Source organism: Arvicola amphibius, chromosome 12 (genome assembly GCF_903992535.2).
Source record: "Arvicola amphibius chromosome 12, mArvAmp1.2, whole genome shotgun sequence".
In the NCBI taxonomy this organism is placed as follows: domain Eukaryota; kingdom Metazoa; phylum Chordata; class Mammalia; order Rodentia; family Cricetidae; genus Arvicola; species Arvicola amphibius.
Window position 1 is genome coordinate 55,540,081 of NC_052058.2, and position 21,672 is coordinate 55,561,752.

At 36.4% G+C, this 21,672-nt stretch overlaps 1 protein-coding gene and 1 pseudogene across 1 annotated transcript in view; one reads left to right on the top strand and one right to left on the bottom strand.

Moving 5' to 3' along the window:
- Pou2f1 (POU class 2 homeobox 1) overlaps positions 1 to 21,672 on the top strand; it is a 147,227-nt gene that overhangs the window by 52,138 nt on the left and 73,417 nt on the right. The window contains 1 exon segment of the mRNA XM_038348962.1: positions 14,216 to 14,281. Coding sequence (XP_038204890.1) covers positions 14,216 to 14,281 — 66 coding nt within the window.
- LOC121677379 lies at positions 2,691 to 4,529 on the bottom strand (annotated as a pseudogene).

The window sequence follows — 21,672 nt, forward strand, 5'->3', positions numbered from 1 at the left end:
CCATGAGAGATGGCTACTTAAGAGAGCTAAATATGCCCTGCTGACTAGAGTTTTCCATTTTGTGTGATTTTTATCCCCTTAAAGTGTTAGGTTATTTTATACAGCTAATTCAGTTTTGTCTTTCTTTTTCTTTTTGTATTCTTAGACTGGAAAAGTAAGATGAGCTTTTCTGTCTTTTTAATTACCAAATTACTTGCAATCTCTCTATACCTGGTAAATATTTTCTGTTAAATAAAACTATTAGTTTAGTAGCCACTGATAAACAGGTGTTGTGATAATTGCCTTTTATTTTATGGAATAACTATTAAAATGACTTATCAAATACATATTTTTTTTTCATTTTAACTCTGAAGTCTGTTTAAGATTTGCTGATGCGATGGAATAATGATTAAGATGCCTGTGACCTAGCAAGAGTAGAAATAGAGTCAGGTTAGCTTCAGCAGTTAGTATATCATCTCTATTTTATGGTCATAAAACAGTAGCAATAATCCCTGATGGTAGTTTAGGAGAACCACTTTGTGACTATTGTTTTAGTCTATAGGAAGCATTTATATAATGACTAAAATATTATATCCTTAATGATCTAAGATTAGAGATAACAAGTAACTCACTTAAAGAAATTCATTTAAGTAGTAAAGAACTGAAACAGACCTCAGAATCTGTTGTGCTTTTTATGATCTTTTTAGAGTTTCCTTAAATATGAAGTAATATGTCTAGAGAATAAAAAATAGTAACATTTAATGTGGGTTTTTCTTTGGTTAAAACTTATGTGTATATAGGAGTAAAGAAGACACTAGTTTCGTGTGATCTTTGAAAAATGCTTTGCCTATCCTAACAACACTTTGTGCAAATTTTTGTTGACTGGTTTGTTTCTTTAAAATTTTTGCACAAACTCTTGAGAGTGTTATTGTGTCTGTTTGCTGATGGCATTTCTTTTTTTTTTAAACTTATTTATTAATTATGTATACAGGGTTCTTTCTGCACGTATGCCTTCAGGCCAGAAGAGGGCACCAGATCTCATTACTGATTGTTGTCAGCCACCATGTGGTTGCTGGGAATTGAACTCAGGACCTCTGGAAGAGCATTCAGTGCTCTTAACCTCTGAGCCATCTCTCCAGCCCGGCATTTCTAATATACATAAGAGTGTAAGAGTAGAGGAAATAGGGAAAAAGAAAACACACACATATGTTATATGTGTGTGTGTGTGTGTGTATAAAATTTGGTCCTTTTCATTCTCTATCAGTTTTTGGCAACTCCAATTATCTGTTGATTGTTCTAATACTCTGAAATGTTTCTTCCTGGGATTGTCATAGCCTGTCCACCTGGACAGAGTTATCTTTGTCTTTGTCTTTATTCATGATTAAAACATGAAGAAAAGAAAAAAAAAATCTTGTTCTTCAAATACGTTTCAGTAGTCTTAGCAGTCTTGATTTTTTGCCATGTACAGCAAACATGCTTTCTGACTCATGATTAATGCCTAGTAAAAGACAAAAATATTCAAGATTATCCACGCACATTTTCCCTTTGCACTAGAAGAATCTTGAAAGCATTTATTGAATATTCATCAAGAGATGATAATAATACCAAAATTATTTTTCATGAACCCTGATTATTTTAAAATAATATTCTTATTTTAAGAATGTTCTCAGACCACAAATCCCATTTTTCAAATAAAAAGTTTAAAGTTCAGAAGCTGTGTTCGTTTCCTATGGATGATGTAACGGAATACCAAAAGTGAAGTTTGTTTGTTTGTTTTCTCGAAACAGCCTTTGTCTGTGTAATAGTCCTAGCTGTTCTAGAACTCACTCTGTAGACCAGGCTGGCCTCGAACTCACAGAAATCAACCTGCCTCTGCCTCCCAAGTGCTGGGATTAAAGGCGTGTGCCACCACCACCCAGCCAAATAAAGCAACTTAAACAGCAGGAGCTTAATGCCTCATAGCTCTAGAAATTGTAAGTCCAGCATAAGGTGCTAGCTGAGTTGGTTTCTGAGGGTTGTGAGAAAAAAAAAAAAAAATCTTTCTGTGTCTCTCTTACCTTCTTTTTTTTTTTTTTTTGGTTTTTCGAGACAGGGTTTCTCTGTGGCTTTGGAGCCTGTCCTGGAACTAGCTCTTGTAGACCAGGCTGGTCTCGAACTCACAGAGATCCGCCTGCCTCTGCCTCCCAAGTGCTGGCATTAAAGGCGTGCGCCACCACCGCCCGGCCTCTTACCTTCTTTTGTGTTATTTCTTTTCAAATTTCCCCTTTAAGGAGAACAACACTAATTGTTTCATCTTGTTTGTTTCGTGCAGCGCTAAGTTCATCCATTCTAGGCAAACTCTACCATTGAACTATTCTCAACCCAATCACTTCATCCTAATATGATCATTTCCAAAGGCTCTATTTTTAAATTAGGTCATTTTTGTTGGCACAAATATGATCTGTAGCAGATAGTAAGTCTTACATTTCAGTTTTCTTCCCCACCCTTACCCGTGCCACCCATTTTAAAGTTTTATTTAAGGTATTCCATTTCTACTTAAGATGCAGTGCTTATGAATTGTAATGTTATTTCATATTCACTGTGCACATGTTCCATGGTCAAATTTTGAGAGTATGCAAAAATTTACTGTAGCAGCTCTTACTTTAAAACTGCCACAGAACTTGTTAAATTTTGGTCCTTCACATGTTTCCTTGCGGGACAATACTACATCTCTACTTGGGCTGACTTAATCTTTTTTTTATAGTGGGCCCTGAAGAAGCACTGCCACCAGGGAAGCCCACAGGCATTCTTCCTGACATGACATGCCGCCAGCCCTCTGATACAGTTTGGTAATGATTTGCTAATGGTAGGGTTGCAGACTTTCTCCAGTCCCTTCTGCTGGTGTCCAGCTCCTTCTCTGCTGTCTTATTACGTAGCTGACTGGTGATTTTATTACACTTGTCTAAAATCTTCTGTTTTTCATCATTGATATTGCCTTGAAGTTTCTCATCTTCATTTAGTTGTTGTGCTCATGTTGGATGCATAGGACTCCAGTGAATTCTTGGGTAATACTCTGCTTTTCCTCTTCAGCGTTGAAAGAACGTTCTTCTAAGTTCCTGGACTCTTGCTTGCTCAGGGGCCCTGGTCATCAGGAGTAGTGATCTTGTTCTCTTTTCATGTGCTCTTACCTACAGTAGGAACATTGAGGACGTCATTGGCATCAGTGTCAAAAGTGACTTTAATCTGAGAAATAATGCAGGCTACAGAAGGTAGTCCTGAGTTTAAATTTTCCAAGCAAGTTGTTGTCCTTGGTCATTGCTCTTTAACCTTCCACGTAACCTTTAACAGACCTGAATGAGCACACCTGCTGGCTGTTAGGCAGGTGGTAAAGATCTGTGTCTGGTTGGCAGGAATGATAATATTGTGGTTGATGAAGATATTTATGACTCTTCCAGCACTTTCAATACCAAGGGGAAGAGGAGTGACATCCGAGAACAGCAAATCCTGAACATTCCCAGAACTGTCTCCATGAGGCAGCGTCCTGGAGAAGTGCACTTTAAAACAGCAGCTTTTTCAGAGTTAATGCTCATAGTCACTTTTTCTCTGAATCCTGGGAATTCTGATAGAACCACCCACCAGGACAATATCATGGACCTGTGACTTGTCTATTTTGGCATCTCAAAGGGTGTTTTCCACTGGGCCTGGAGTGCCAGTGTTCAGTTCTTCAAATTGAGCATGGGTAATGGAGGTATAGAAGTCAATTCTCTCAGTCTCCTTACTGGCCTAGGTGCTAAAGAAGGTATGTACCTGTTTGCAAGCAGAATACAGACAGCGGACACCTTTCTTGTTGTTACTATGTCCTTGTGCTTGCATTTAAACTGACCATTAAAATGGCTGGCCATCCAGTTGTCAGTCTTCTCTGCTCGTGGGTGTTTCTAGCTGTAGATTAAACCCCAAAGTGAGGATCGATGCATCATCTCAGAAGTATCACTTCCCAAATAAAAAATCAGCACATTTCTTTCAACTCCAACCTTTCTGTCTAAGCCATAAGCATTAGCTGTAGTTGGTTCATTGATAATTCTAAGTACACTGAGGCCAGCAACAGTTCCAGCATCCTTTGTTGCCTACTGCTGAAAGGCATTGAAATAAACTGGCATTGTGATCACAGCTTCCTAAAAGTCTTCTGAAGATAGGCTTCTCCACTTTTCTTCACCTTCCTCAGAACCATAGAGCATACCTCCTCTGTGTCAATTTTTTTTGGTTCTCCTTTGTATTCCTCTTGGACATTGGACCTGCCTGCATCATCAACCACCATGCTTCATTTCAGAGTGAACAGCATCATCAAATCTACACCCAGTCGGACGTTTGGTATAAAAAATTGTATTGGTGGGGTTCATTACAACCCAGTTCTTCACAGCATCCCCCATTAATCACTCTGTCGGTAAAAGCAGCATAGCTTCTTGTGGTTCAGTAACCCTTGTCACTGACAATTCTACTTTTCCAAGCTTGAAGACATCCTCATGGGAGTAGGTAGTGCTGAGATCAATGCCAACTGCAGGTCCTTCAGACATATTTGCTTGCATGTAGGCCCAGCTATGCTGACAACAAGACCACATCAACCCTGAAAGCTGCCCTCATGTTCAGTGATTCAATTTCATAAGTAGGACAGTTTAGAATAACACATTATGATGCCAATAAGTAGTATTTTTTAAATAATAGAATAATATATCTAAAATACCACATTTATAAATAATTTTCTAATATTAAATTAACTGAGTTTTTAAAATATAGTAAAATTTAGGGTTATAATAGTTTTCAATAAGTCTTTATTTTTTTTAGACAATAAATAAACTCTGCCAGAAACTGGAAAACTGAGACTCATACTTAGGTCTGAGCTTTCAGTAATAAAATTCAGAGGATTCAATATGGACTTCTGTTTTATAAGATACTGAAAAGTTCCTCCGAATATTGTGTAAATGATTATAAGTACACTCTTGACAGTAGGGTTATCTGTATTTCATAACGCTTTAGATTTCTACTGTCACCATGCTGAGATACACACTTTCTATGATTAGGGTTTTTTGAGAGTTTGGAAAAGCAAATAGCATAAAAACACCAGTTTATGATAATTTGTTGATCTGTTTATTTGTGTCAGCAAGTACTCATGAAGTCTTATTAATAATAGTTATATTTCATTCATTATTGTTGCTTTAGTTTATGGGTATGGATATTTTGCATTCATGTATGTCTGTACATCATGTACATGCTTTGTGCCTGAGAAGTCAGAGGACAGTGACAGTGTTGGGTCCCCTGAACTGCAGTTAATGGATGGTTGTGAGCTATCATGTGACTTCTGGGAATTGAACCTGCGTCCTCTGGAGAGTTGCCAGTACTCTTAACCACTGATCTATCTCTCCAGCCCCTTATTCATTATTTTTATTTATGTTACCTCAATTATGCATAATTTGGTGAGAAATCTTTTAAGTTGGCATCTTTTTCACATTCGTTTCCCCCCCTTCCCAGTGTGGGGCTTTGTTTATGTTAGGCAAGTGCCATTAGACTGCACCTTGAGAGTTTAAAATTTAAAAACATTTCAACAAGTCAACGAGTTTCTTTGGGACCCTGGGTTCTCTTTAGATCAGTAGTTCTCAACCAGTGGGTGTCGTGATCACCACAGGTGTCACGCATAATTTACATTTACATTACAATTCATAACAGTAGCAAAATTATGGTTATGAAGTAGCAACAAATAATTTTGTTGTGTGTCACTACATCATGAGGAACTGTATTAAAGGGTCGCAGCATTAGGAAGGTTGAGAACCACTACTTTAGATGGTAGTGACATAAAAAAAAAACAAAAAAGGAAAAAAAAACAACGTCTGGATATCACATGTCTTCATTTCTGTTCATGTGCGTAAAAAAAGATACCACTTTTATATAAATTATTTTTTAAGATTTATTTTTATGCATATGAATGTATATTGCCTGCATTATGTATATGCACCATGTGCTTGTCTGGTGCCTGTGATGGCCAGAAAGGAGCATTGAATCCCCAGAAATTGTGGAGTCACATCTGGTTGTGAGCTGGGATGTGTGTGCTGAGAACTGAACCTGGGTCTTATGCAAGATCAGCATTTGTTCTTAACGAATAATCCTATCTCCAGACTCTAATTCTAATCCAGTATTTTAGAATTCACTTTGTTTTATTCCTGTTTTCAGGATTTAGATTCTCTTTTATAACAGTGATAAATTTAGCTCAGTTTATTTATTAGATTAATCTTCCTATATATAACCCAATTCCTCATTACTACTCTCTAGAGTAAATTCAGATTTATGGCAAATGTTAAACTGTCCAGATTGACTCTACCTTTGGTTCACTTGATTTCTCTATTATTACTTATTTTTTAATTTTTAAAAAAATGTTAGTTTCATGTTTGTGGGAGCTCTTTATTATTGATAGTTTCCTTAGAACATGATCAGTTGGGCATAAATGATTTAGACAGTAAGAACACAACATAACCATAATTCACTCACACAGACAAAAGTTATATTGCTTTTAATTTCCTTTCTGATGAAAAGACTAGCCTAAAGCTTTGCTCTTAAGTATAAAATTACTTTAAGTCATGCTAGACATAATTTTTTATGGATCATGAAAAATTTTCTCTCCTTTTTGGAATAAAAGGGAACACATATTAGGCATCATATTAGTTTCTTTTCCATTTTTGTGATTACAGTACCCTGACTAAAGCAACTTAATTGACTTACAGTTCTAGGGATGGAATTGGGGAGACAGTTCATCCATGGCAAGGCAAGCATGATGGTGGGAGCTTGAGGCTGCCCAGCAGTCAGGAAGCAGAGTAAGGACAGGATGTAGGGCTTAACTATAAAGTCTCAAAGCTTCCCCCAGACGTTACCCTGTGATACGTGTCTAACAAGACTCCACCCTCCAAATGTTTCATAGCCTTTCCAAATAGTGCCACCATCTGGAGACAAAGTGTTCAAACAATCTTTTTTTTAAAATATTTATTTATTTATTTATTATGTATACAATATTCTGTATATGTGTGTATGCCTGCAGGCCAGAAGAGGGCACCAAACCCCATTACAGATGGTGGTGAGCAACCATGTGGTTGCTGGGAATTGAACTCAGGACCTTTGGAAGAGTAGGCAGTGCTCTTAACCTCTGAGCCATCTCTCCAGCTCCGTGTTCAAACAATCTTACAGGGTACTTTTTACATTTGAATTCCAACAGTGCCACACCTCCTAATCCTTTCCAAACAATTCTGCTACTGACTGGGGATCAAGCATTCAAACATATAAACCTGCTATCTTTCAAACCACCACATACATAATTTTGAAATGTATAATTTGAATGTTGCCATTTTAGCTCTATGCCATGCTACCATATAATATTATTCCCTGTTCTTTCCATAAACCCTGTTCCTTCATCTCGTGTCTCCAGTCCAGCTCATCTAAAAAAAAAAAAAAAGTTGTTAATTATTGAGCTATTTATTGACCTCTTCTCTAAAGTTATCTCTAGGCCCCTAATCAAGGTACTGAAAGGAGCTTTTATTGAATTAATTACTGCTCATCTTACAGATTTTTTTCCTAAAGTTTTTTTTTGTTTGTTTAATTTGAAATAAACTTAGAAGTTCTTAGTTGATGTATCAGAGGACCAAATAGTGTGTACATTTGACTTTGTGGTAGAAGTTATCTGACCTTTTCTTTTGCATATAAATGGTCTATCGTTGGGAATAAAAGGGGAAGACGTTGCTTCTCATTGTTTGCCCCTGTCTATTTGTAGAAACCTGAGCTTTCTTTCAGTATTTAAACCTCTTCTAGAGGTGTCAGAGTGTGTATTTCAATAACGGCCAAAAGGGCTGATTTTTATTGCCATTTCCAATGAAGCACAGTCACCTGCCTAGGTGAGATTTGTAGTAGAAGGAATAGGATCAAACCTTCCTTCTCTACAGAGGCATCTGGGGACTGTCTTGGCCTAAGGCAGTTGCTACTCACACTGCCTCAGTACAGTAAACCGTTATTGCTTGTCTATTGTTACAGGTCTTTCTTGCCTGCTTGAATAGAGAAGACCAAATTATCAAAGAACAGATATGTTAAAGACATTCTTGTGTAGGGTATTTATTTTGGGAAAGCAAATTGCAGAGGCATTCTGTGAGGGAAAACAAAATTTTTTGTAAATACACAAGAGGAGGACATGAAACGTTTTATCATTATCAAGTGTATACTAGTCAGATAAGTGCTTCACTGACGTACATCCGTAAGATGATGGAAGTGGCTCAGGTCCATGTCGTCATTGCTGCTCATCTTTTCCCACCAAGCAGAACTTGTCCAATCCAGCACATTGTATCTTAAATGTTCACTTGGAATTTGCATCCTATACCTTATTCATGCTTATTTTAATGCAAAGTGGTATGAATTATTACTCTGTAAATTTGGTACTTTTAAAGATTGTTGTTTATCAGATGACTGTATGTCCTTCTGGCATGTATGGTCTCTTATTCTTGTTTTTGCTCCAGGTTAGAATTTCTAAGACTTTCTGCTATTGATCCCTTATGCCTAAACTTTCAGGCAACCATAGGTATATAAACGCATAAAATAGGTATACAAATAAAAATTAACTTCCAATAAATAATAAATCATAACAGTCTTAAATATTTTCTTGGTATATGCATATTTTGCCATGTTAATTAAAGATTAATATAAATTTGCATACTAATAAGATGTACTTATTTTATGTAGAATTCTTGGCTGAATATTTGATACTGAAAAATATAGTACTTTTTCAACATTTTTCAGGGTTGACAAATATTTTTATTTTAAAAATCGACAGTGTTGAGAATGCCACTTGACATAAGTACATTGTGTAAAATGGCAGAAGTAGGTTAAGGTCCATTTCAGATATTGTTGGTAATGTCTTAGTACCAAACCAAAGTTCATTTAATAATTTTTCATGAAACTCAGATTATCCATCCATAGACCTTCTTAAAATCAAATATTCTTAATACAGTCCATAGATACAGTGTTGTTTTTTTAAAGATTTTTTTTATGTGTATGTGTGTGTTTGCATAAATTATATACCATGTGTGTGCAGGTGCCTAAGAAGTCCAGAAGAGGGCTTTGATCCTCTGTAACTGGAATTACAGATAATTATGAGCCACCTTGTGTAGGTTCTGAAACCTAAACCTGGCTCCTTTTGCTAGAGCAGCTTGCACCATTAACTTGTTGTGCCATCTCTCCAGCCCCAACGATGCCTGTTGTAACTTGATATTTATGTACTTTTAATGGTAGGAAAATACTAAGTCCTATATGTTTCTATAAGAGCAGAAAACTTTGTAAGGACAGTTATCATTACTATACTTTATAATACATTAATTTGAATCTGAGCAGAATTGTCTCCATCTGCATTGATTGACACTGGGTAGTGTTTTATCATGTGCAGTACATAATATATTTTATGTTCAGAACCAAGGCTGTAATGAAGCTGTGTAATACAAAATTGGACAAATACAGTAATACCCTGTTTATAACACACATTTTATGTATATTTATTACACACATATTTTTCATAACATTTTAAAAGTCAGATATCTATCAGTCTTGAAGATAAGTGACCATGAAACAGGCTACTAATGAGAGGGTACCCTTAAGAACTCAATTGTTATCTAGTGTATTATTTGTAAACATTTTTAATTTAAACGAAGTGTCTTTTCTACCAGTTACTGGTCTCTTTCCTCAGTACTGAAATAAACTATGTTAGTCTGCTGCTTTAGTCTCTTTTTCCCCCTCTCCCTTCCTTCCTTTCTCTCTCCTCCTATTCTTCAGTTCCCTGAATGTGTAATTCATCCTTAATGCATAGGTCTTAAGAAGAACTTGGATCTTGATGTCAGCAAAATCTGGCTTGAAATCCTAGCTCCAAATTATTAATGTGCCATTGAATAAAATGTTTTTTAGTTTTCTGTGCCTTGGTTATTTAACAATTCAGTGTTTTTATCAATCTCCTAGATTCTTTAATAATGATTGATATCTGAAAGGCTGTGGCTTAATTTCAAACTTTAATAAACCTATTTAGTACAGAAAGTTACACACAGAGAGATCCTTTAAATGGTATTGTTCAAAAATACTGATTCTACAATTGCATGATCTATTTGGGAATGATGTCTATTCTAAGTAAAAACTGTTTTCCCCTTGAGTTTGATTTGATAGGAGCATGTTTCATGTCAACAATCAGCTAATGTGCTCTGTTAATTTGGTAGAATAAAAAGATTCATATATAATGAATATTACAGAGATGTTTATATACACTCTCCCCTGCTTTTACATTTATGCTGTTTTTGTGTTTTAAGTAGAACTTTTTCCTGACAGTATGTGTTAATAACTGAAAAAAATTTCCTATCAGTAGACTAGCACCATCATGACAAGCCTGTGTTCTGCTTCTACCTTGCTAATTGTTTCCTTGGGATTATTTGGATTGTGTAGAAAGCCTTTTGCAAATCCTCTTATTACTGAAGTCATTGTTGCCAGCAGGAATAAGATTAAAGGTGCTTTAAGTCTGTAGAGTTGTTTCTATTTGTTCATGTCATTTCGGTGGCATTTTAACAGAACTCTGTCTCCTGTCCCACCCTTCTCCCCTGGTACTATCTCAAGTTAGGTCCAAGATGCCAGACCATTGGAAGAAATCTCATTTTATCCTCCTAATTATTATGCTGGCACTCTGGAGATAATTTTTCCCTTCATGCACTGCCAATTAATATGCAATAAGCTGATAAATATTTATGTATTCATTTAAATTATGCAGGGAGTGCTTTCACTGTATTCTGTAAATGAATTGTTCCTGGACTTCAAAGTGCTAGCTGCTGTGCTAACGAGGAGAGATTTGCATAAGGCCCTAATCACACGCATACTGATTAAGCTTCATTATGGAAACTGCCAGCTGCAATCTTTGTTTCTATTTTATTACAAAAAGGGGAACTTTTCATGCTTCAGTTGCCCTTGACAATGTCAGTCCTAGCTGGTAGAAGAGACTAAAACTCCTCTTGAGCAACTGAAGTTTCCTTATTCAGTTGAAGATTGCTATGGTGTAACTGAAGTTGTATTTTGCTTCTCTTGTTAATTCACTTTCCACTCCTCCCATCCTTGTTCTCATAAAGAACATAGTACAGATTTGTTAGAAATAGTAGTACCTTCTTCCCCACCCCAAACGATACCTGTTCTTTCTTGCTTTGGACTGTCTGCACCTCCTGAAGATTTCACAGCAATGCTGGACTGCAGTGACTGTGTTCTAGGTGGGTACCAGCACAGTTCTTTTCTTACAGCTTTAATATGGAAATAGCATGTGTGGGATTGATTATGCATAAACGCTCAATCACATATGCAACCATCATCCGGGAGGGGAGAGCTTGAGCAGAGGAGGAGGAAAGCATTTGCAAGGCAGGAGCATGCTTGAGTTTGCTGTAGGTCCCTCCCTTGGACTAGGTCTGCTGCTTCAGTAGGTATTTTCAGCAAATAATGTATTGAATTTGACTTGCATGGAGGACATTTTGCTTTATGAAAATTTTTATAGAAAGTAGTATATGTAGTTGAAAACACACTTTAATCAGAAACAAAATATACTATATCCAAATAATAGATACCATACTAATAAAATGTTTTGCCTATCTAATAAGACTGCCTCATATAAAACCAAAAATACTAAATGAAAAATTAAAGTAGTATCATAATGCAGAAGGAAATTATAATGGTTACTGCACTGATCAGTTTCTAAATTTTAGAAGTTATAGGCCATTTTCAAATTTTGCCTTTGATTAATCATTTTGATTTCTTCAAACCAGCTGATTGTTAGGAATCTGCCATTTAAAATATTGTGGAAAGACTGTTATAGTGTGTTCTTTACAGAACAGGAAGTCTTTTAGAAAGGGAGATGTTCTGCTGAATAAAATAAATTGATATTTTCCAGAAATGTCTGAATTCTTATACAGGAAGAATGACTAAACTCAAGTAATAGTACTACTTGTCCATCAGAGATAGTAGTGAAAATGCACATGACACATAAGACATTGATGTTAGTTATTAAGTCAATCCAGTAGTAATTTATAGGCATGAAGTTAGACTCATTATATGATCAGCTAAGTAACATAGGCTTGGGGTTTTTCTATTAAAAAAAAAAAACCTGTAAATATCAGTGAGTAATTTACTTGTATTTTCTCTTTTACATTTACCAAATTTGAAATTCAAGAAGTGAAAGAAAAACGTCCTTTTGAACTATTTTTACCATTTATTTTTTAAATGCCAGAAGCTGTATCTGCTACTTAGAGTTGACACTTAGTATCACTGAAACATCATTGTATGGCTAATTAGGATTTTATTTATTGTTTTGTGTTTGAAGTAATTTTGTTAAATGCTATTGAAGGTCTTGACAGTAAATAAAAGGTCCTAAGAAAAGTTGTAACATACCTGTGACATAAATTTCAAATTTATATATAGGTGTGGAAATTAGGCTATGAAATATGTAAGGCCAGGCTCATGATTTGTTAAGAATTAGGCTTCTTGGTTACTGTGGTATCTGGGCATGAGAAAATTATTACACCTTTTTATACATGTTTACAGATCCATTATTTTTTAAAATATAAAGGAAACATTGAACATGTATATAATGGTATATTTGAGGTTCATGATATTTGTTGACTTTTGTAACATTTTGGTTAAGTCAAACAGAAAGCTAATTTTTACTAAGTTGTACACCTGGTCCATTCAAATAAGTGTGCTTTCGGGTGGTATTTAAATTTTTCTGGGCAGTAGGGGAGGAAGTTGTAGAACGACCTCATTTATGACCACAAACATACAAATTTTAACCCTTTGAACAAGCCAAGCCAGGGATACCATAGAACTGCCTCAACCATAAGCCATGTATCAGTTATAAAAATTTACTGTATTGGAAAAGTTATTACCCAGTGTCTAAAAAACTTATCACCCATTTTCTAGGTTATGAAACATGAAAGAAAGGTTCCTGATATTTTTCCTCATTTCTTTTACATGTAGGTAATGCAGCTGTTGACAGCATGGTTGGGATTTAGAATGATTGTTTTAACTTCCTAATTAAACATGTCCTACAGATGTTTTTAAAAAGTCAGTATAATACAGTTTGATTTGTTCTCTAATAATAACTTGGTTACTGATTCTTAATGAGGGAGAAAAGGTGTAGAACTTACTTGATAATAAGCTTATTTCATGACAAATACTCTAAATCTGTGGTAAATATAGAACAAAATGTCTATTTTGTCTGTTCTGTTTACCCTTTGGGAAAAGAAGCAGGGTGTATGTGTCCTTGTCTCATTTCTTGTATATTTTCTGGGATTGCTAATAGTGGTTGACAACATTTTGGTATGGAAACTAGAATTCAGTACACTCAAAAGTAGCAACCCTAAACCAGCAGATTAGTGTGTAACTGGGTGTGATTCTTTTAGAACTGTACAGCTGTTACAGCTTCTTCTGCAATTTGTTAGCTTATTGTTAATGAGACATGTATTTGATATACCCCTGTGTTGACTCTAGTTTGGCTAAGGAAGTCAGATAGATGTTTCAAACAGATCTTTTCATCTGTTAGATTATTATTAAGTGTGAATTTGTTTTAGTTATAATGAATTATTACCTTTGCTTTTAGAAGAAAATCATTTGGGAATAATAGTTCTTATTTTTTTTTGAGGTGTTTCCTGCTTCCCAATTTATTTTAACATACATCATTGTCTGTTAACAATGTTTTAGCATGTCTGTAATATCTTTTTCAACTTAGATTCCTTTCTTTAAAGAATCTTAAAATTTGTTAGATTATTTATTTATGAGTTTCTTTATGATTCAGGAGCTCCTGAATATCTCTGAGGTAGCCTTTTACTCACTTTGTAGTGTTGTAGCCTGCCATGTTCTATGCATGGGCTTCTTGAAATGAAGCTGTCATATTAGTTAACCCTTGCTTTTGCTGTAACTTTGGCTCCTTAGCTTCATCTTCACCACTAGTTTTTTTTGTTGTTGTTGTTTTGTTTTGCTTTTTTGGTTTTTCGAGACAGGGTTTCCCTGTAGTTTCTAGAGCCTGACCGGGAACTAGCTCTTGTAGACCAGGCTGGCCTTGAACTCAGAGACCCGCCCGCCTCTGCCTCCCGAGCGCTGGGATTAAAGGCGTGCGTCACCACCGCCCGGCTTCAGCACTAGTTTTTTAAACAATGTTTCTGCCTTTGGTTTATTGTAGATTCAAGAATGAACAATCCGTCAGAAACCAATAAATCATCTATGGAGAGTGGAGATGGCAGCACTGGTAAGAAAACATTCCCTTTTATCTATCTTTTACATTAACTCTTACAGAGCTAAAACAAGAGATTGCACACTTATCTGGACACATATTTGAGAAATTTGTGTACTTGCTTATGAAGTGTGACTTAGTACTCCTAGGGACTGAAATTATTTTTAACATTATCTAACTCCTCTGAGGATGGCTTCACTTATCTGATTCCATCCATCAGAAACTACAGAGTAGTTATGGGAATGTTCCTTTGGGACAGATAGACTTAGGTTTGGATTATGGATTTGCCACTAACTGTAACTTTAGGCAACTTCCTCAGTCTTTTTGAGACTTAATTTATTCAGTAGGGATATTCATGGGTCATCATGAGTATTGAGTTAGAATATATGTGAAGTGTTAAAGCATCATATTCTGTTATGTTTCTTGGTTATAGGTATAATCAGAATAGGAGGTGCTATCCATCCTGCCTTTGGTATATATTATGCAAAAGTTATAATGGTATCAGTGAGGAGTTATAGACTCTCCTAATTCGTCCTTTCATTTTAATAAAATTTATTCTTGATCAAACCTTTTATCAAGAGAAAACTGAGTATCATATAAATGAAAAAACGGAGAGAAAGGTAAATCTATTTTTAAAAAATAAGTACAATTTGTCTCCTCAGCCCATCCTTGTAAGTCTGTCAGTTCATAGGACATTTGACAGTGTTACTCTGTCATCTGACAGATATCTTACAAGGATTTCCCCAATTTCTAGTAGAGGCAAAATGTAAAAGTATTAAAACATTAAGGGAATTATGTGGAAGGAATTGTATAAAGTCATTGTAAACTAGGTTTTTCACTTAAGAGAAAGGATTTCCTCTGACTGTTATTTCAAAATATGCCCAACTGTGGGAGGTGGTGAGAGTGACTGTCTCTCTTGAAATTCCACTGCTCCTGATCATAGGTAGAACCTGTGTAGCTTTGGAACCTGTCATGGAAATTGCTCTGTAGACCAGACTGACCTCAAACTCATTTATTTATTTTTGAGACAGGGTCCAGAACAGCCAGGGCTACATAGAGAGACCCTGTAAAACATAAGTTGCAAAGAAATAGTACCACACACTGAAGTTAACCTGACTCAAAAGATTATACAACTCAATGAACTTCTATACAGTATATTATCCATTCATAACAGAAGCTGTGAAATTCAACATGGATTTTATACTTCAATATCAAATATATTTTTTGTGCAATATCCACTACCAAACACAAAAGAAATTTATGTCAGTTGGAACTAGAAAAGCAATTAGCTTTGTATCAATTACCTTCATTCAGTCCTTCCGTACTGATTCTTTTCCTTTCTATGTTGTACTGTACCCATATGTACTTTTATTTGTATATAACTGGCTAGATTCCACATATAAGGGAGATGATGGTCTTTTTTTTTTCTGAGATTATATGACCTTATTTAATATTAGACAAAGTCCTATGAATTTTCCTGCTATAATTTTGTGATTATATTTTTCTTCAGATTTCTTTTTGAGATTGTGTGAACTCACTTCATAATACATTCAGAGTTCACCCATTTTCCTGAAATTTTTTGATTACATTTTTCTTTAGGACAAAACATTATTTCATTTTCTATAACAGGTTTTCATTAGCCATTCATCTCTTGAGTCAACTAGGCTAATTCAAATTCCTTGCTCTAGTGAATAAATCAGCAATAAACATGTGTGGAGTTCTGGGTATGTGCCCAAGAGTGAAATAGCAGGATAATTTTTTCTTTTATTTGAGAAATTTCCAAGCCGATTCCCACAATGGCGGTACTAATTTGCATCTCCTCTACCATTAACCCGTTCTCACCACATCCTCTCCAACATTTGTCAAATTTATTAATGATAGCCATTCTCACTGGTATGGGATGGTATCTCAAAATAGTTTCAATTTTAAGTATTTCTTTGACAATTTTTAAATATACATATAGGCCAGGTAAAAAAGAACTACCATTGAAAAAGTATACAAATTAAAACAAGTCGTTTGGAGACCAGAGTTCGGTTCCCAAGAAACCCACATAAATCTTGGGTGGATAGAGTGGTCTGCATATAATTCCAACCTTGGAAGGTAGAAGTTGGGGTTCCTCAAAGCAAGCTGCTTGATTCAAAGACTTTTACTCAGTGAATGTGGTGGAAGTGTGATCAAGTATGATTCCCAGCATCAACCTCACATACATATGCATCCATGCACATATAAAAACATGCGTACATACCACACACATGAAAAATTAAATAACAAAAAAGGAAGAAATGAGAAAGAGTATAATGAGAAGTATATAGAACAAAAGGTTAACTTTGCAAATGAAGTTGGGAAGAAAGGAAAACTGTATTTTGGCTCCAGTGCTGTAGGTACCTACTACATCTAGAGAGATCACTAAAGTGGAATAAAAATGTTGATATCAAATTCATCTTAGAGAAAAATACATTTAAAACATAAGCAGTCAGCATGAAAAATATTCATATTAAGGAGTGTGTGATTCAAGAAAATTCAGTGTAAGAAAGTTATAAGGGTTATGGAAGACATGAAGAATTGGTTGCATTTAAATGTAATGGTGATTGACAGTTTACCTTCAGCATGAAGAAACAGTAAAATCTAAGAGAGGTGAAAGAAAGTTGTATGAAGTACCTCTGATTTTTAAAGTATGTTTTATGATTTCCAGTTCCTTTTCCACTTAGTCATTCTCAGAATTCCATTTGTATAGACTTTAATTCAATTATCATTACCATTAGTTTACTAGAATATTTAAAGCAATTGGCTGTGTTCATTCTTAAGTTCATAGCCAGTTAACTATCCCTTTCCTTGGTATTGATCCAAACCTCCTTTATTCTGCCACTTGCATGTATGCAAGCAGGTAGGATTCCCATACATGTACAGGATGTTGAGTCTTCTTCTGTCGCTGTCTCATTTGCAATGAGAAGGGCATCTCACTAAACTGGAAGCTTTTTTGGGTAGGTTGGCTGACCAACCTGCTTTAGTGAAGCATGATTAATAAAACCTCAGGAGAGAAATTAGGGTTCAACCTAAAGGTCAAAAAAGCAAAGGAGCCAGCCACTGGCTCTTACCTCCACCTCAGTCTGAAAATGGTGATCCCGCCTCCAGGAATATTAGAATGAAACTCTCTCCTATTTTCTAATCCCCTCTAGTTCTGGGATTAAAGGTGTGCGCCACTACCTCCTGGTTTCTATGACAAGCTAGTGTGACTTCTGGGATTGAAGGTGTGCGTTATTGCTGCTTAGTCTGTAAGGCTGCTAGCCAGTGTGTCTGTTTGACTTTTCTGATCCTCAGGCAAGTTTTATTTATTAAAATACAAATGAAATGCCACTACACTCTACCTGTGTCTACTCTCAGTGATGGATTTTCAAGCACACACATGGCTTTTTACATGATGACTGAGAATTCAAACTCAGATTCTCACATTTGTAGAACAAGTGCTCTTACTGAGTCATCTCCCCAGCCCTGGATCCTATCCTTTCTCACTAATTATTTTCATACAAATGGCCTCTCCTGTGACAATATCTAAATCTTTTTATAGTAAATAAAAAGCCAAATTGGTTTAGTTGTATATGCCAGTGTACATCTATGAACTATCATCCAAAAAGTTTTGTTGTAAGAAATTCCTTATAACCAAGGATTTCTTCATTTTTGTACTAATTATTAGTGATGTGGCTAGTGGCTGTGTGACCCTATCCCTAGGGACTAAGAATAAAGCCCTTCTTACCCCAGATAGGGAACTAGCACAGGCAAAGTAAAGATAATACCAAGTCCCACTTGGTAAACCAGTAAGTTTAAAATTAATCATAGGTGAGGGGGTACTTACTGGAGCAACAATGACTCAAAACAGCTGTATTGCTAAAACTCATCCCAACACAAGTAAGACTTGTGAACGCAGAACGCCTAGAGTTCACTATAGGAATGTGCAGGCAGCTGGACAGTTTGGAGAGTGTTTCTTCAAGGCAGCACAGCTTGTCTGCGAGTCTCTTGGCAGTTTTTACTGCTTATAAACTTGCAAAGGGAAGAGTCAAGTGCATCTGGGTCAGTTTCAGGGACTTCTCGAATCTTCTAAGTTCTAACACGCTTCCCTTCAGGATAGAATGTGTCAACTCAAAGGAAATTGCTGTACAATGCTGCTATCAAGATACTGTATTCATAAAGGATGACCAGACAGCATTCTAACATAAAGAAAAGAATCCTGAAAGACCGGGACATTAGTGATATAGTTGTTGCTCTTTAATAATTTAAGAATGTGGGCTGGAGAGATGGCTCAGTGGTTAAGAGCATTGCCTGCTCTTCCAAAGGTCCTGAGTTCAATTCCCAGCAACCACATGGTGGCTCACAACCATCTGTAATGAGGTCTGGAACCCTCTTCTGGCATGCAGGCATACAAGCAGACATAACAAATAAATATTTTTAAAAAAATAATTTAAGAACGTGATCTCTTCAGCCTGCATCTTAGAAACATTTCTAGATGAAATTCTCAAAACAAACCAGTATCATTACAAATTTCAGATTCTGGACTATCTTCCCTTTGAATTTGATTTATGTAGAGACTACTTCTAATACTGTTTTCTCCTTTTATCATTATTAACATTAGCATAGTGTTTATTTGCCTATTTTACTGTGTGAACTACATTCTTCATTGGCAAGGGTGCTTTTACAAGCCCAAAAGTAGACATTCTGACACTAGTGTTTATTGGAGTGATTTCATAGTAAAATTATAAATAGTAGGAAATTTTGTGGCAACAGTTCTCAACCTATGGGTTTGACCCCTTATATCATCTGTAACAGCAAAATTACAATTATGAAGCAGCAATGAAAATAATTTTATGGTTGGGAGGTCACCACAACATGAGGAACTGTATTTAAGGTCACAACATTAGGAAGGTGAGAACCACCACTGTTTCTGTGGGTTACTGAAAGTGCCTCAAACAATTGCTAGAGAGCCTTGGGTGCAGAGTTAAACATAGTTTATGTTGTTCTTTTTCCTAAAACCAGACATCAAATACCTGTAAGAGAAAGATAGTCCTTTTTCTGGTGCTTAATTGATAGATATCTCTCAAAACATACTATTTCTAAGAGATTCTGGCCCACTACATATTGAGAAATTTGCCTTGGTTCTATCCATGTACACTCATAGAAAGAAGCAAAGGAGCTATAATTTACTGAACCTTGAAGAATTGTAGCACTGGTATGATGGCATGTACCTTTAATCCCAGCACGCAGGAGGCAGAAGCAAACAGATATTTGAGTTTGAAGCCAGGCTGGCCTACAGTCAGTTTCGAGACAGCCAGAGCTAAAGAGAGATCTTGCCTCCAAATAAGTAATAATGGCACTGAATTATTATTGTACTTTAATAGTAAATGAATGAGAAAGCAGTTCATCCTTTTGAGAAGAGATAAACTAGAAAGAAACTTGGAATTTTAACAGTATCCATTTTAGTCATTGTTGAAGGAGTAAAATAAAGGAATGCTTGTGTCGGTGTAGGGCTGGGGTATGTGTTGCAGTTGGTAAAGAGTAGGACTGCCAAGGCGGAGAAAAGTAGAAGATACAGGGATATATTTCAGCTCTGAAAATGTTACATTCAGGGATGTCTTATAGTATTTGAATGGGAAGGTACAGGCAGTTAAAGAGACATTCAGGCCAGGTGGTGGTGGCACACACCTTTAATCCCATCACTCGGGAGGCAGAGTCGGGCGGATCTCTGAGTTTGAGGCCAGCCCCGGTCTACAAGAGCTAGTTTCAGAACAGGCTCCAAAAGCTACAGAGAAACCTTGTCTCAAAAAAAAAACCAAGAGACAGAGACAGACATTCAGGATGTCTTGTAGCATTTGAAGAAGAAGGTACCAACAGTTAAAGAGAGCAGTAAATTCTTGAGGAAAGAATCCTGTTCATGAAGGTCCTAAACAAGGAGTACTTCAAGTAAGAGAGTGAATTAAACTGAAAGAAGGATAATCACAGAACCCTTCTCCACCATTGAGGGTTGGTAGATGACTGGGAACCCCATACCACTTCTGGGCATCCAGTAGCTACAACTGATATTTAAGTTGCATGCAGTTAAGAATTCAGTTCCTGGGCGGTGGTGGTGCACGCCTTTGCCTTTAATTCCAGCCCTCAGGAGGCAACGACAAGCAGATCTTTGTGAGATCGAAGCCAGCCTGGACTACAAGAGCTAGTCCCAGGATAGGCTCCAAAGCTACAGACTTATCCTGTCTCTAAAAACAAACAAAACAAAAATCAGTTCTTGGTCACACACTGACAGACTTGATATGGATGGTGATAGTTACTGGCTATATCTCAGCTTGTGTAAGCCAAGCTTTTCATTTAGTTGAGAAATTTTAAATTTCCTCCCTGGTTAATATGATGACCTAACTACACACTAAAGAAGGAGTGCATTTTAGATGTCATGGTTTATGACATCTAAAATGGTTTATGCCTGTAATCCCAACCCTTCAGAAGTAGAGGCTGGAAGAGCAGGAGTTCAAGATCATCCAAAGCAACAAGAGATCTTGCCTTGGAAAGAAACCCGACCCAATCCTTGGCAAAGTAACATTACATTCTTTTTTTTTTTTTTTTTTTTTTTTGGTTTTTTTCGAGACAGGGTTTCTCTGTAGCTTTTGGAGCCTGTCCTGGAACTAGCTCTTGTAGACCAGGCTGGTCTCGAACTCACAGAGATCCGCCTGCCTCTGCCTCCCGAGTGCTGGGATTAAAGGCGTACGCCACCACCGCCGGGCGTAACATTACATTCTTTGACTGAGTGAATGTAATTCTTTGGTATACCATTTCAATTTTACTGAGAAGTGACCATGTCAACTGTCAGCTTGAAGTGATCTGGAACTATCTTGGAGATAAGATACCAGCACACCTGTAAAGGTCATCGATGAGGTTAACAGAGGCGAAAGGACCCATACTACAACTGAGTAGGCGCCAGTCCCTAGGCTTCAGTTCTAAACCAGGCAAAAAGAAGAAAGCTAGACTAGCACAGACAAGTATCTCTCTCTGCTTCCCAAGTTGAAACAACCTGACAAGCTGTTCCACTGCATCTCAAATTGTAAGCCAAAGTAAACCCTCCCCCTTTTACATTGCTACTGTTGGGGTATTTTATCACGGCACCCGAAAAGTAACTAAGATACTAGTATTCTAGTAGGGAGGTGATTCTTTATGTAACATTAGCAAAATAAACTTTGATTTTCTCTGTATTACACACACACACACACACAAAGAAACCAGAAAGGCAGTTTATTGTTTAGCTTCAAGTGCTTGTGTAGTTTCCATAGTTTTCTTGCTGTTGATTGTTTTATTTCAGTTTGATCAGATAAGGTACAAGAAATTAGTTTATTTCCTTATTTATTTGTTAAGGCTTACCTTGTGACCTAAGG